At 47.7% G+C, this 13,308-nt stretch overlaps 1 protein-coding gene across 1 annotated transcript in view; it reads right to left on the bottom strand.

Moving 5' to 3' along the window:
- Positions 1 to 1,024: 1,024 nt before the first annotated feature.
- The window catches only part of AKAP13 (A kinase (PRKA) anchor protein 13), a 68,348-nt gene continuing 56,064 nt past the window's right edge, over positions 1,025 to 13,308 (bottom strand). Inside the window, exons 20-30 of the mRNA XM_008943433.1 lie at positions 11,904 to 11,980; positions 10,358 to 10,539; positions 10,193 to 10,275; positions 9,686 to 9,865; positions 8,680 to 8,844; positions 6,588 to 6,658; positions 6,022 to 6,066; positions 4,838 to 4,888; positions 4,007 to 4,456; positions 1,920 to 2,232; positions 1,025 to 1,120 (exon numbers count right to left, since the gene is read on the bottom strand). Of these exons, the coding sequence (XP_008941681.1) occupies positions 1,071 to 1,120; positions 1,920 to 2,232; positions 4,007 to 4,456; positions 4,838 to 4,888; positions 6,022 to 6,066; positions 6,588 to 6,658; positions 8,680 to 8,844; positions 9,686 to 9,865; positions 10,193 to 10,275; positions 10,358 to 10,539; positions 11,904 to 11,980 (1,667 nt within the window). The 3' untranslated portion in view covers positions 1,025 to 1,070. The remainder of the gene's footprint in view (positions 1,121 to 1,919; positions 2,233 to 4,006; positions 4,457 to 4,837; positions 4,889 to 6,021; positions 6,067 to 6,587; positions 6,659 to 8,679; positions 8,845 to 9,685; positions 9,866 to 10,192; positions 10,276 to 10,357; positions 10,540 to 11,903; positions 11,981 to 13,308) is intronic.

Raw genomic sequence — 13,308 nt, 5'->3', positions numbered from 1 at the left:
TATCAAAAAAGTGGGGGAAGAAAAATACAAATAACAGAACAAAGGTCCCTAAAAGCAGATTTTGAGCCATCTCTCCAGTAAGTCATCAGGGTTGTAATGAAGGGATGTCAAATGCAACTGGAAAAATATATTCTGGAAAAAAATACTATCTTTACTTAGGGGATGGGAAGGAGTGAGCTGGAACCCAAAGAGGCTGTGAGAAAAAAACAAAGACTTGAAGACTGACTGTTCTGGCTCCCTGGGGTTGCCTTACAAGCCCACTGAATTTCTCTTTTCTGCATCATTTTAAATACACCCAAAGATGTCCTGCTTGATTCTGGAACCAGTTTGACATCGAAATCCTCTGCCCCATGGAAATCTTTTGCAATTACTTTAAATTCAGGATTTTTTTCCTCACTCTGACTTTTTGTTTTGAACACTGTTACTGCTCCCTGGTGCGAGGTCCTTTTCTGAAACCAAATGGTCCATATACCACGAGCACAAGAGGGGCGTGCAACTCAAGGGCGTTACAACTGGAGCAGTAAGGGCAAGATATTTAATATCTACATGCTCCCTGAAAGTCCTCAGGTTTCACCTATCCCCGTGGGCCAGCTAAGCTTGGCTGTACAGACTGTAAGCATATCCCAGTGGATACATAGATACATATATGTATATATACAGTATATCTATATATGCCAGTGTATACGCACCATTTGTAGTCCTAATCGTTTGCTAAATGCTTGGTTTTGGTTACCTTCCCCAGAAAAGGGGAATTTGAAGGCACGGACCCCTTAAGGCTATGTTCTCTCATCCTTTAGCAGTGAGAAGAGACAGAAAACATCCACCCCAATCCGTTTACCCCAAGGTTTACCCAGAGACAGTGCTGTTTGCTGGGTAGGCAGCCTCTGCGGCGAGAACTTGGGCAGAACCCAGGAGAGAGGCCCTTTCCCACCACTTAACAGACTTCCTAACGTGTTGTATGTAAAACCTCCAGATGCTTCTCAGATGCAGGCAGCAGCCGCGTGCTGTGGAGTGGGCAGGGAGATGTCCACTGTATCAATGCCAAGAGTGATCAATGGAACAGTCCATGCTCAGCAGAAGATCTCCTCGCCCTCTGGAGGTGCTTCTGACGAATGGGAATCTGCAGCACAAAAAAAAACCCAGGTGGGAATCACTATGGGAATAAAGCAGAGTGGGACTCCGTGCACATGGAAAGCTGGCCTGCCTCCCAATCCACTGAGCACTTTAAAAGATGTCCACTTCTGTGATGAGCAACCATGAAATGACATCTCGTAATTGCTGAGCTTTCCTGTGCACAAGTTGGAAAACACCCTTAATACCAATAAGCCTGTCATCTAAGGCCATGAAATCAAATTCCATGTGGGTCAGAGGTCTGAGGTGCAGAATTGACTCCTAAGGGGATGCAAAACGACCAGAAAAATAAAACAGCATGGATTTTTTTTTTTTGTATCAGGAGACACAACAGACTGGCTTAAAGGGAAGGGAGAGGCCACCAGAAGGGTTGTGGGTATCACTTCCAAACTACAAAGGAATCAAAGCAGAGAGTGATGCTGCAGGGGCTGCAACAGTCAGGAGCATCCAGCAGCAGCTCCTGAAAACATATACACTGCAGCAGGACATGTTCCTCCTCAAAGCAGGGCAAGCTGAAGAACAAAGGGAGAATCTACCTGGTGGAGGCTGCTCCAGATGAGAAAGCTGAGTGTGCCCCTCTGACAACCCCAGGGGCTGCAGAAGAGGCAGGAGTGCCCACAGAAGATCACCACAAGCTGGGCATTGCCACTCAGCTCATCTTCTCCATCCATGTGTTACCAGCCACCTTCAGAGCTAGACTCCATGGCTCCCACAAGTTTGCTGGCTGGAGAGAAACGCCAGAAAACACTGACCCCAAAACCAAACCTATGAGCTCCCCTGACACTCACCAGATTGTTGAGAGCGATGTCCCCTGCCCTTTTTCTTCTTTTCTTTCTTCTCCTTTGGTTTGGCTAAGCTGAACAGGCGTGTAGGCATCTGGGGCTGTTCCTCAGCTGCCTTGTTAGTCTGGTTTGTTGTGCTAAGCAAATGGAAAGTGCTTTTCTCTTTGTGTGTCCTTGAAAGACTGTTCCTTTTGGGGGAGACAGACAGTTCTGCATCAAAGTGCCCTTGTTTAGGAAGAGAAGGGCTCTTCTGCTTGGAGGAGTCATCGATGCTGGACTGGGAGGAGACTCTTGCAAGTTTCTCATGTAGATTTGAAACCTATAAAGGAAAAGAAAAGTGTTTCATTTGGGCATAAAAGAGGGTAGCAGAGAACGTGCACAGGAAAGGTATGTCCCAGACCACTCATAGAGACAGAGGTTGCTCTTGTGAACATCAAGCCTATTCACCAGCAGAAGAGTGGTCCCCATCCAGGCAAAGCAATGAAGGAAGCAGCCCTTTCTGTTTAAGACGAAGAAACGAGGCATATATAAAGAGTAACTCCCTGATATCTTTTGCTCCTACATGTACTATGCTATGTATCAACAAGCCAAGGGCAAATATTCTTTAAGATCTCAATACCAAGACTCACCCTGCCTCGTTTGCACACACAGATGGTGGCAGGAGGCCAAGGAGGAGTGTACCTCTCTGGGAGGGGAACACCAGCACACAGCACCGGAGCGGCGTGTGTCAAAGGAAGCCTTCCCAAGCAAAAGATGAAAGCAAAAACGTTTTTCCTGATTTCTTTTTATTTTTTCTCCTAACGGCTGTCTCAGGATGTAATTGAGCCTGCACATTCAAAGGGAAGATCAAAACAACAGCTCAACAAAGCCTCACCGAACCCTCTATTAATAGCTCTGAAATGTCAGTAAGGTACCTGCCTTGAAAAGGTGCTTCCTTCTCCTCATCCCCCAGGCCTGGCAGCTATTTTACCTCTCAGCCTCTCCCACAGCGACCAGGCCCCTCGCATGTCTGCGTCTCTGATGCTGGAACAGCTTCCCTGTGTGCTCAGAAGACTTCTGGCCTCATCAGGAACTGGGGTGGAAGGGAGCAATCCTTTCTCTGCATTGCTTTTCAGAGCTCACTGCTGAACTCTGCAATTAATCCATTCAGGCACCCAAAATCTTTTCCATTCCGGAATCCAACAATTATCAACCAATATTGCTACAGCTCTAGCAAAGCACGTTGAGAATTAGTGAGTTACAAACAAACAAACAATTAACAACAGTCTTAGGGATCAAATTCAGCCCATGTTTTGCAAATGGGTGCTTGCTCTTCTCAGCCAGACTGCTGCACAGTTACAAAGGAATAAACCCCAGCTTACTAAAAAATGTACAAGGCAGGATCTGTGTGGGCTTTTCTTTCTGGCTGTGGGCAGCCAGACACCAGAAGCCTCTTGCAGCAGAGCTGGGGACCTTTGCTCACTGAGCCATAACCAGACTGCAGGTGCCCAGTCTCTTTAGGACAGGGACAAAGCCCATTTATTTGCTAGATATTGAGAATGTTTTTGGAGGCAGATGTAAGTGTACAAACAGCCTCTCCCTGCAGTTATCAGCCTCACAAGTGGCTTCTGTGACAGTTGGGAGAATGCAAGTAACCCACAACACTCAGGCTGTTTCAAGAAGGACGTTTCATCTGCCTGATCACTCCCTAGAGCTCAGCCCCCACGGGGTGAAGGTCAACATCAAAGGCAGCATCGATCTCCTGGGGTTGCCTAGGGCATCTTCTCTGCAAGCCAGCCCCCTTCAGCTCTGCCGTCCACCAACACACGGCACAGAAAAGCAGAGCTCAGGCTGTTTGTAACCACCTCAGCTCAGGACTGGGCTGGCATCCTCAACACACCACGTGGCACCAATGCCAGCAAGGCCTCAGCAGCTCTGGAGGCGCAAGAAACTCAGCCCTACGCATCCCGTGCAAGGCGAGGACCAGGTTTAAATGTCAGGCCCTGCACATCCAGGGCTGGTGTCAGTCTATCACTGCTGGCGTGCAGTTGGCTTTGGAACCAGGTCCCTGCAGCCACAGCTCCCCCGGCAGCCCGGCCAGTGGCAGTGTTTACCTGGTTGTGGTCAGACTCCTGCCGCATCTGAGATAACCGCTCCACGTCCTGCTTGAGCTGCACCTTCTCCCTCTCCAGCTGCTTCTGTGCCGTGCGAAGCCTCTCCAGGTCGAGCTGGTAGGAGGCCTTCTTCATCTGCAGCTCCTCGCGCTCCCGCTCCAGGTCCTGCCACCCTCTCTGGACCTGCTCCTCTCGCTGGGCCAGGTGGGCCTCCTGCTCTGCCAGCTCCTTCTCCCGGACTTCCCACTCCTTCTCTCTCCTCCGCCTCTCCTCCTGGTGCTGCGTCTGCTGCTTCTTCAGGTTGGCCAGCTCCTGGCGCTGCTTCTCCAGGTTGCGCTGCTTCTCCTGCTCCAGCAGCGAGGTTGGCCGGAAGAAGCTTCGGGTCAGAGCCCTCTCACTCAGAGCCAGCTTCTGGTCCTCGATGTAGGTGTCCTGCTGCAGCACAACGCCCTAAGAGAGAGGACAAATCACTGCAGTGCCTTCTCCACCAAGAGAGGCTCCAGCCCTGAAAACCTCCAAGTGTTGTTATCAAACCGCTTCCTCTCCCACCCAATTCACATCTCAGCGCCGCTGCATTATGGCTGGAGAATGCTGGCAGAGCATCTCCCCCAGCAGCTTCCCAAAGTCAGGTTCACTCAGCAGCAGCTCATCCCTATGACCTGCCAGCACACTGCCTGCAATCTGCTCCCAGGACGTCCAGCCACGCGGGGATGTGAGAGGCGAAGGGGAAGGGGAGATGGGGTGAAGCACGAGTGGCTGTTACTGGCTGGCCGGTGGGACGTGCGGTTTGGGCAAGCAGCATGCGAAAGCAGGATGAAGGACTAAGCCTACCTGCAAAGCACTGAGCAGCTTATGGAGGCTGGTAATGGTTTGCAGGACCTGCTGCGAGAAAACAAAAGCATTGCTGTTAGACCTCACTGGGTGCCAGGGTACATGTAAAGCACCCTCCTGTTCCACCGTGACCCACCCGCGGGGCTGTCGAGCTGTACGGCCATCCCTCTACACCTTTCTTCTCACTCTTCACTTGCAATGACTGCATCACCCCCCAGCAAAAACATCTCCCAGAGGCACCTGGCATCCTCAGTCTCCCAGCCACCAGGGCAGGAAAACTGCAGAAGCACCGAACAGGACAGACCTCATTGGAACTCCTGGGTTGTCTTTGCAAACCATTTCCCACAACATTAGCTTGCTTAAGAACAAGCAGAGTAATTGGGATGAAACCCAGTAGCTGACTTACAAACTTCAGGGAAAAGAAAGTCAAGGGATGAAAGAAGAAGAAATCTTAAAGTGAACGTGGACTATGCATACTCTTCCACCCATGACTGACCCATAAAGTCCCACTGCCATTAGACAGAAAACCTGCACTACAGCAGGCACACGAGCACAGCAGGGGTGTTCACACGGGCTCTCTGCAAATACAGGTAAATGTGAACATGTTGTGCACCAATACAGAGCAAGCTACTCTGGAGCGAAGCCCTGTCCCTAAATATATTTTTAGCCCAGCTAAAAACGTCTCCGAATCTCTCACATCCTACAATTACTTTTAAGAAGAAGAAAAACCACCGTGGTAATTGCAATAGCAGTGTGATAGCCAGTATTAAGAGACCCGCTTCTCATTCTGCCATTAATGCTAATTGGGAGTTATGAATGTGTATCAAAGGGAGAACAGAAATCTAATTGCCCCAATTCACTGCACCTGCAATAGCAAATTCAACTCCCTCTGTCTGCAGATGCACCATAAATACAGCCCCGTGCATCCTAGTGGTAATTAACCCTTGCTGCTTCTAATCAGCATACATCATCCTGCTGGCAAGCAGATGACACTCAGCGAATTCCCTGTCTGAAAATCCAAGGTTAAACAAATAAATGACACAGGGGGTTCAGCTAAATGTATTTAAAAGTCGACATGAGCTTCAGCAAATGAAATGTATTTTCTTCCACATTATCACCTACTGAGACAAACCCACTTGCCACTTAAATGAAGGGAACAGCTGAGCAACTGAATCAATTCTTACCTCGTTATTCCTTTTCAACATGAACATCAGATTAGCATTCCCACCCTATGAAAAGATCACGGATTTAATATGAGGACAAATGAGAAATCACAGCAAATGTGTTCTAAAGCTGAACTAATGACAGATCCATTAAACGCCCCCCCCTCCATCTTCCTTTCTGAGAGAATTCGTGCATGGTTTTTAGGCAAGTTAACATACTACAAAATAAAATGTTAATTAGTTATCATTTTGTAGTTATATGATAGATAGATCCACAGCAAGAATAGGTGCAAGGTTACAGCTGACCTTATAATTTCCATAATGATGCATAATTAAACACATGCTTTAGCTGATCTGCAGGCAGATGGCAGATAGCCTGTGCCACAAAGGAATACAACTGATCTGCAATGGCTTCCAAGTCAGGATTTCAGCTACAGCAAAGTGGTTTTGGCAGCATACTTCCAATTTTATTTTTAATTTATTAGTATGTGTGTAATTGTCAAGATATTCGGGCATTTTTCAAGACTAGAATTGTCACTCTCCTGAAATCTGAACTCAGAGACAGCAGACAGATAAACCAAGGATACCTTCTTTAAAATGCTGTCTGACTCTGTCCTCCGAAGGTCCTGAGCATCCTCACCTTCATCTTTCGCTCCACCTAAAGGAAGAAGCCAGCATTGACACTGGTTGGTCAACATTTTAAGCCACAGATGAACTTGCTAGCATCTGAGAAACTTAATACAAGAAACATCTCTTTCACAAAAGGGGACACAGCTCTCGACATGTTAACTCCAGGCATTTGGTTTCTACGTATACAGAACAGGGCAGCACCACCAGAAAAAAAGTGGGTGTGAATTCAGGTTAGGATTGAGTTTGGTTGTCTAGCTCCTGCACTGCTGTCTGCTAACAAAGAACACTTGCTGGAAGACATGTGGTAGAGTAAGAGCAGATGGAGAACAAAACCAGTATCATATTAGGGTATATTACTGCAGGTAAAGTTTCAAATCCTCTCAAATGCAATGTACAGCTGGGTCAGATACTGCTGCACAATACCCTGTATAGCACTGTACTAACAATTTCTCCTCAACTTCAGTTAACAGAAACCTGTATCTTCCAAGGGACACTGGACTTCTCTTCCTAACTTCCCCCTGATGGCTCATACCCGTGCTCCTGAGCAGGACTGAACTGACCCGTGGGGCCAGGAGGGCTGCAACCCTTCTCGTGGCCAGCAAAAGTGTCACATGGCTCTTTGGTCCTCAAGCTCTGTCACTCCTCTTGCCAGCTGAGATGCAGCCCACGGGGAGAACCCCCACCTGCAGTGGTAACCTCCCTACATACAGGTGTATGTTTAATGATAAACAGCTTTACAGACACCTGCATCTGCAGCAATGTGAAGGACACCATCCCTAGTGCAAAGCCCTCTCCTCCCACCACCCCCAAGCCACACCTTGCTATTAAAGGCTGACCCTCAAGTCCTCCTAACAGACCTTCTCTCCTGCGCCACGTCCTTGGACCTTCCACCTTTTTGCAGGAGGAAACACCTCCTTTCTGCTTTGCTGGAGGGGAGAATGAAGGGGAGTCAAGTTATAAGCCTTGCCCAAGGTTGCACAGGTTGCGAACAGAACAACTGGAGATGAAAGCCAGGTTTCATGCCTGCTGGCCTCCAGCTGTACAAACAGGCCCTGAATTCTTTTCCCAAATTCTCCCAAGATCCTACAACTGCTGAATTACAACTTAATTCAAAAAAGGACATTTCTACAGAAAACCTCGAGCTGGGCAATGAACAGCCCGAGGTTGTCCCATTCATCAGTGCAGCAGAGAAAGGCACAACCCTAAACAAACCCCTCCAGTGGGAATATATTTGTCATGACGATGACAAGGCCTGTGGAGGGCTTTGCAGCTTTCCAATAGAGCTGGGAAAAAACTCTGCATACTTCTCATGTCTGACTGTCTGGAGCTAACCCTGCTCCTTCAACACAGAAGGTCAGACGAGGTCCAACGAGCCCAGTGCTGAGACAGACACTAGCGCAGCAAAACTGGCTGTACTGGGAGTATGGGTGAGACCACAGAGAAAGGAATTTGAGGACAGGGAAGCTTCTGATGACTAGAGCAAAGAAAGACAATGCTGGGAAGCAGCCAGCTATGCAGCTGAAATAAATATTCAAACATTTCTTTGGGAGAGACTTAATTGCCTGAATAACACATGCAGCTCTGTGTGGAACACAAATACATAGAGAGCAGAGCCAGGGGAGAAGGTGCTTGATTCAGCAATATCCTCATCCATTCACTAACACAACAGCACCAGGCTCCTGCTGCTGGAGGATAACTGAAGAATGAAGAACAGAGCTGCAGATATTCCAATAATCCCATGAAGGAACTAATCTGTTAAGAAGCCAAATACCTTCCTGTGGCATGTACGTAAAGGAGTAAGGATGATTTAGCAAGAGCACAGAGGGGAGTGAGGAGTTCAGAATTTTAATCCTCATGCAGACATGGGTTCTCAGCTCCCACCATTCCATTTGTACCTAGGCTTTTTTGCTAATCTGTTACTTATTCTATCAACTATTACTGGAGAGAAGCTGGGAAACCCAGATCACCAGCTGCTGGAGTCCTTCTGAAGCAGGACACAATAATATGTATTATTACCAAATGCTGACGTGCACATGTGTAACTACTCACACTTGGAGGCATTCATCTGATGACTGTCAAATCCTCCAAAAGTTTCTGCCCTTCTAGGGAGAGAGATGGGGCCAACTCCTCCTTCTTGTTCCATGGCAGTGCTGCTGACCTGCTGTCCGAGGGCAGTGCCCAGGCTCCTGTTCACCAGGTCCTGCAGCAGTTCAACTGATAAAATGCAAAGGTATCTCTGTTAAAGATAGTTTCAGGCTTCTGGGGTACATTCATCCCTACCTGGGCTCAGATCAGAAGTTCACAGGCTTTGCTGGACTAAGAAACCATGTCTGTATGACAACGACACGAACAGCATGCATTCCTCCTGCAAAAATTCAGCATGTTCGACCACTAATTCCCATTCCTGGAGCTCTGCACAGGCTTAGACCTCTCTCTCTTCCTCCAGGCAATCCTGGTGCGCTCTGAAAACAGCACTGAATAATTTTTAGCCTCTCCAAAAATCACACTGGCAAGTTGCCTGAGTTCCCATCTACCCTTGCCTTTGTTGTAGAATCACAGAACGGTTTGAGTTGGAAGGGACCTTAAAGACCATTTAGTTCCAACCCCCCTGACACAGGCAGGGACACCATCCACTACATGAGGTTGCTCCAAGCCTCACTTGTCCCTTGCAGGCACCACAAGCACCTGCTGAAAGCCAAGCCCCACTCTCATACCTTGCAGAGACTGAAGCACAGCAGAAACCTGGATAGCCCAAATTTAAGCCTAGGATAAACCCCTGTACTGCTGCTGACCCCAGTGCAGATTCAGTGCATGGTTGTTCTCTGTGCTGACTTCTTTTCTGCCCTCTTTCAACAGCCATCAGTATCTGCTTCCCTTCCTGATACTCCTTACCTGTCCCAGAGACAATATCATGAGTAGCACTATCTCCTTATCTATGCTGTGACTGTGACAAGGACAAGATTTCCCCTCCAAAACTGGTGCTGGAGGACTGATGGCTTCGCTGAAGGTGGGTCTGCTGGTTAGTGTAGTTAACGTCTCATCCTGACTTGCTCACCTTCATTTATTGCAGTTTTCATAATGGCTTCTCCTTTTGGTGCCTCTTCTGTGTTGGCTCTGAAGAGCAGCCTGGAGCCTGGCATGTCCTCCTGCACAGAGCTGTCTGCCATGTCCCGGAAGATCTTAGTCTTTTCCTCCAGCAGCAGGAGGATCTGCTTATCCTTCTGCTGAAGTTGTTCTGGGGAGAGAGCAGAAAGCAGAGATGAAGGCAGAAAATAAAAGCTTTGGCAAGGACAGGGAGTGATTCCTGAGATATTGGCCCCATCTAGTGGAACCTGACGATAGGACCATGCTCAGCACGATCAACACCACCAGCAGCACCCAGCAGGCTCAGCAAACAAAGAATGCAAGCAAAGCGAGGTGCAAACATGGGCTGCAATTATTTGCTGGATGTGGGATTCTCCCTCCTTTGAAAAACATCATAGTTCAACCACAGAACCCAACACAAGAGTTCTGGTAAATTTTACCAAATCCTCCCCTCAGCTCTGTCCCAGCAGGACTTTACCTTTCAGGCCTCTCACTTTGGCATCGGACACTTTCTTTTCAAACTCAGACTCACAAGGGACTCCTTCATCTTCATCTTTATTCCTGGACAAGAAACAGGTCTCCATTACCACCCCAACACAACCACGTGCATCACCTGCCTTGCAAGACCAGCTTGGTAGCTTACATGGTGTTCATGGTGTCTTGAATGATCTGTATCCAGCCGTTACGCTCTTCTTTGGAGCTGGCATGGACTTCCACCATCTCGGGATCCTTCACACCCATACTGATCAGGAACAAACCCTTCTCTTCATGAGCCACTTCTCGTACAATCAGCTTCTTCAGAGAGATCACAGTGGATTTCTGGTCCTTCAGATAGAGAGAAATGGGTGAGGAGGGTGAACAGTACTGGTTCCCAGATGCAAGCTAGCACTGAAAAGGTCCCAGCGACCACACTTCTACCTCTTTCAGGTTGTAAAGATTTTTTTTAAACTATTGGCTAATTAAAAAAAAATTAATCATTTGAATGTGATCAAAGGACAGTGAATAGCTTACACTCCTCCATCAGTTCCATAGGAAAGGCAGTTTCACCTTGTCCCATTTCAATGAAGAATTAACTTAAAATTGACTTTGTGGTTCTGCTAACTCTAGCATACTGTGCTCTAACTCCAGCAGACCTTTGATCTCATCTCCTCCTGCCCAAGTGCTCTCTGCCATTAATATCACAGCTCCTTAATCTTAGCAGAGCTTGCTCGTGCCTGCTTCACACACATTATCTTTGTGATTGTTCCTTAGGATGGAGTAACGTCTTCTTTTCAAATCCCACAAAACCCCTGCTGTTCTCAGAAGCTGACAGCTGACTCCTGTGATGGAGAGAACTTGTGTGTAAGATGATGTTCGTTGTGTGTTAGGGTCTCTGTGTCATCAGTCTGCTTGCTTAAAATGTCCCTTTTGTTGTGCCATCTGCATATGAGTCAGCCCCTTTGTGCACTTCATAGGATGCTACAACTGGGGTGTTTTGGCAGTATTTTGCTAGCAGGACTTGTGTGCTAATCAGCTGCCCCTCTGTAGGGCTCTGAATCCGTGCAGATCATTGGTGGGACAGGAATAACAAACCATCAGCATTCAAAATGTTCAAAGAGTGGAAAGGTCACAAGGTTTAGCCAGTCTAGACCATGCCTGCAAGGTACAGCCCCAACAGACTCAATTAGGCACCAGGTTTTCTTTAACAGGTCACTGTGCCCAGCCCTTCCATGAGGCCTGCCCTGGTGCTTTTGGTCTGGCACATCACAAATACACATCCCTGATGCATCTGCAAGCTGTTCTGTTCAATTTACTGCAGTGGCATTTCACCCCCCCAGCTCCCCATCCTAGCTCACGATCTATTAGGACATTTCCTTCTGCCAAGATTCATTTTTACAATGTTTGTATTATTCCACTGCTCCCTCCCACCCCAATCAGCACTTCAATTTGCACAAATTGGAAAGGAGTCAGTGCAGCAGGTGACAGACAGGTTTTCAAGGCCAATTATCAGCTGTCTAAGGCACTGCAGAAAGATGAGGTGGGGCATGAAGACACATTTTCCTATCAAAAAGAATGGAGTCTGCTCAGAAAAGGAAAATGTAAGCAAGAAAATGAAGTTCTTTAGCAGGCGATGTCTGGCTTCACTGCACAACACGCACCAAGGGTCTCTCACATAGAAAATGAAGGAGGAAGAAAGGTTGAAGCCTTACCAGTGAGGCAAAGACATACTTCTGGTCCTTCTCCTGAAGGAATATGAGCATGTCAGAGAGGAGGACAGCCTGGACTTCTGCAAAAGAAAAAGCAGAATAACCACACAACCCAGCCAACATGGGCTTCTTCTAATAAACACCAGTGCTGGGGATTGCTCTGGCAAATCCTGGAAGCTGAGCCAACCTCCACCCCAGGAGGAGCAGGGGCAGCTCCTGGGGATGCTGGGTCAGGTGAGCTCTGAACTGACTTTGTGTTGAGCAGAACACAGCAGCACCTGGGAAACCTGCAGAGGTTTCCCTCTTATCTGCTGGAGCAGGGGTGCTCCTCTCCAGCCACATGTCTTCCGTTAGGACATGGGCATAACAGCAAAAGCCAGAGACTTCACTGAATAGAAGGCTCATTTTCTCAAACAACGTTTTAGCCCTTGAGCAAAATATCTGCACAGGAAGTTTTGGGGTTTATGGTTCTCTTGATGAGTGGTTTGTGCAGCTTAAGTTATCGTGCAACAACGTTTGTCAGCTGCAGTTTCTTTCCCAGGAAATCCTGGCTTCAGGAGCCACCACTGACTCTGCTCACAGGCAAGCACAACTCTTGCTGACTCCAAGGGGAGCTGACAGGGCCTGTGTGAGATGCACAACCAGGCAGAAGGTAGCACAACATCAAGCCAACAGAGGCTTTTAAATCAGGGTACAGCCTTTTCCCAGAGCACACGTACAGCCTTCCAGGGCTCCTGATGACAGATCATGAAGTTGCACAGCAACTACCAAGTATAATGCCCCACCCAGAGCCCTCAGTACAAAGAGTTTTTGTGTAATGTACTTGAGAAATTTTATGACAGGGAGGAAGCAAACCCAAAAGTTAAATCATCCTGTGGGTAATTCCTTCCACTCTGTTTTGGGAAGGCAGGATCCGTTCCAGATAAAAGATCCACCAAACTTTAATCAAAGTTGCAAAATGAACTCCAAGCTCTAGAAGGTTTTCAGAACTCAGCATTTGACTCTGTTCTTATCATCTGTGCACTCTGCAAGAGGGGAAATGCTAAAACCCTCTAAGGAAAGTTCTTCCTCTACTTCTCTGTGCTCCTTTTCAAATCCTGCAGAATAGCCTGAATGTATGAACCAGCTACTCTCTCCCTGGGCTGTGGAGCTTGTCTGCAGGACCTGCTTTCATGGCACACAGAGGTACATTTATGCATTTCTGTGACTTAGAAATGCAAATGCAGCCTGTACTTGTCACAAGATTTCACAACAGCAGCGTAACTTGCTTCATCCATCCAGTAATCTCAGGCACCTAGAAACCATCCATAAACTTCCTGTTTCCAGAAGCTCAAAATAAATCATGCCCACTACAGCATTTCATGTTATCACAGTCTCCCTGCCCAGCACAGCACCTGGCTCCCAGGCC

Source organism: Merops nubicus, unplaced genomic scaffold (genome assembly GCF_000691845.1).
Source record: "Merops nubicus isolate BGI_N331 unplaced genomic scaffold, ASM69184v1 scaffold12617, whole genome shotgun sequence".
In the NCBI taxonomy this organism is placed as follows: domain Eukaryota; kingdom Metazoa; phylum Chordata; class Aves; order Coraciiformes; family Meropidae; genus Merops; species Merops nubicus.
This window is presented reverse-complemented; position numbering and strand designations above follow the sequence as displayed.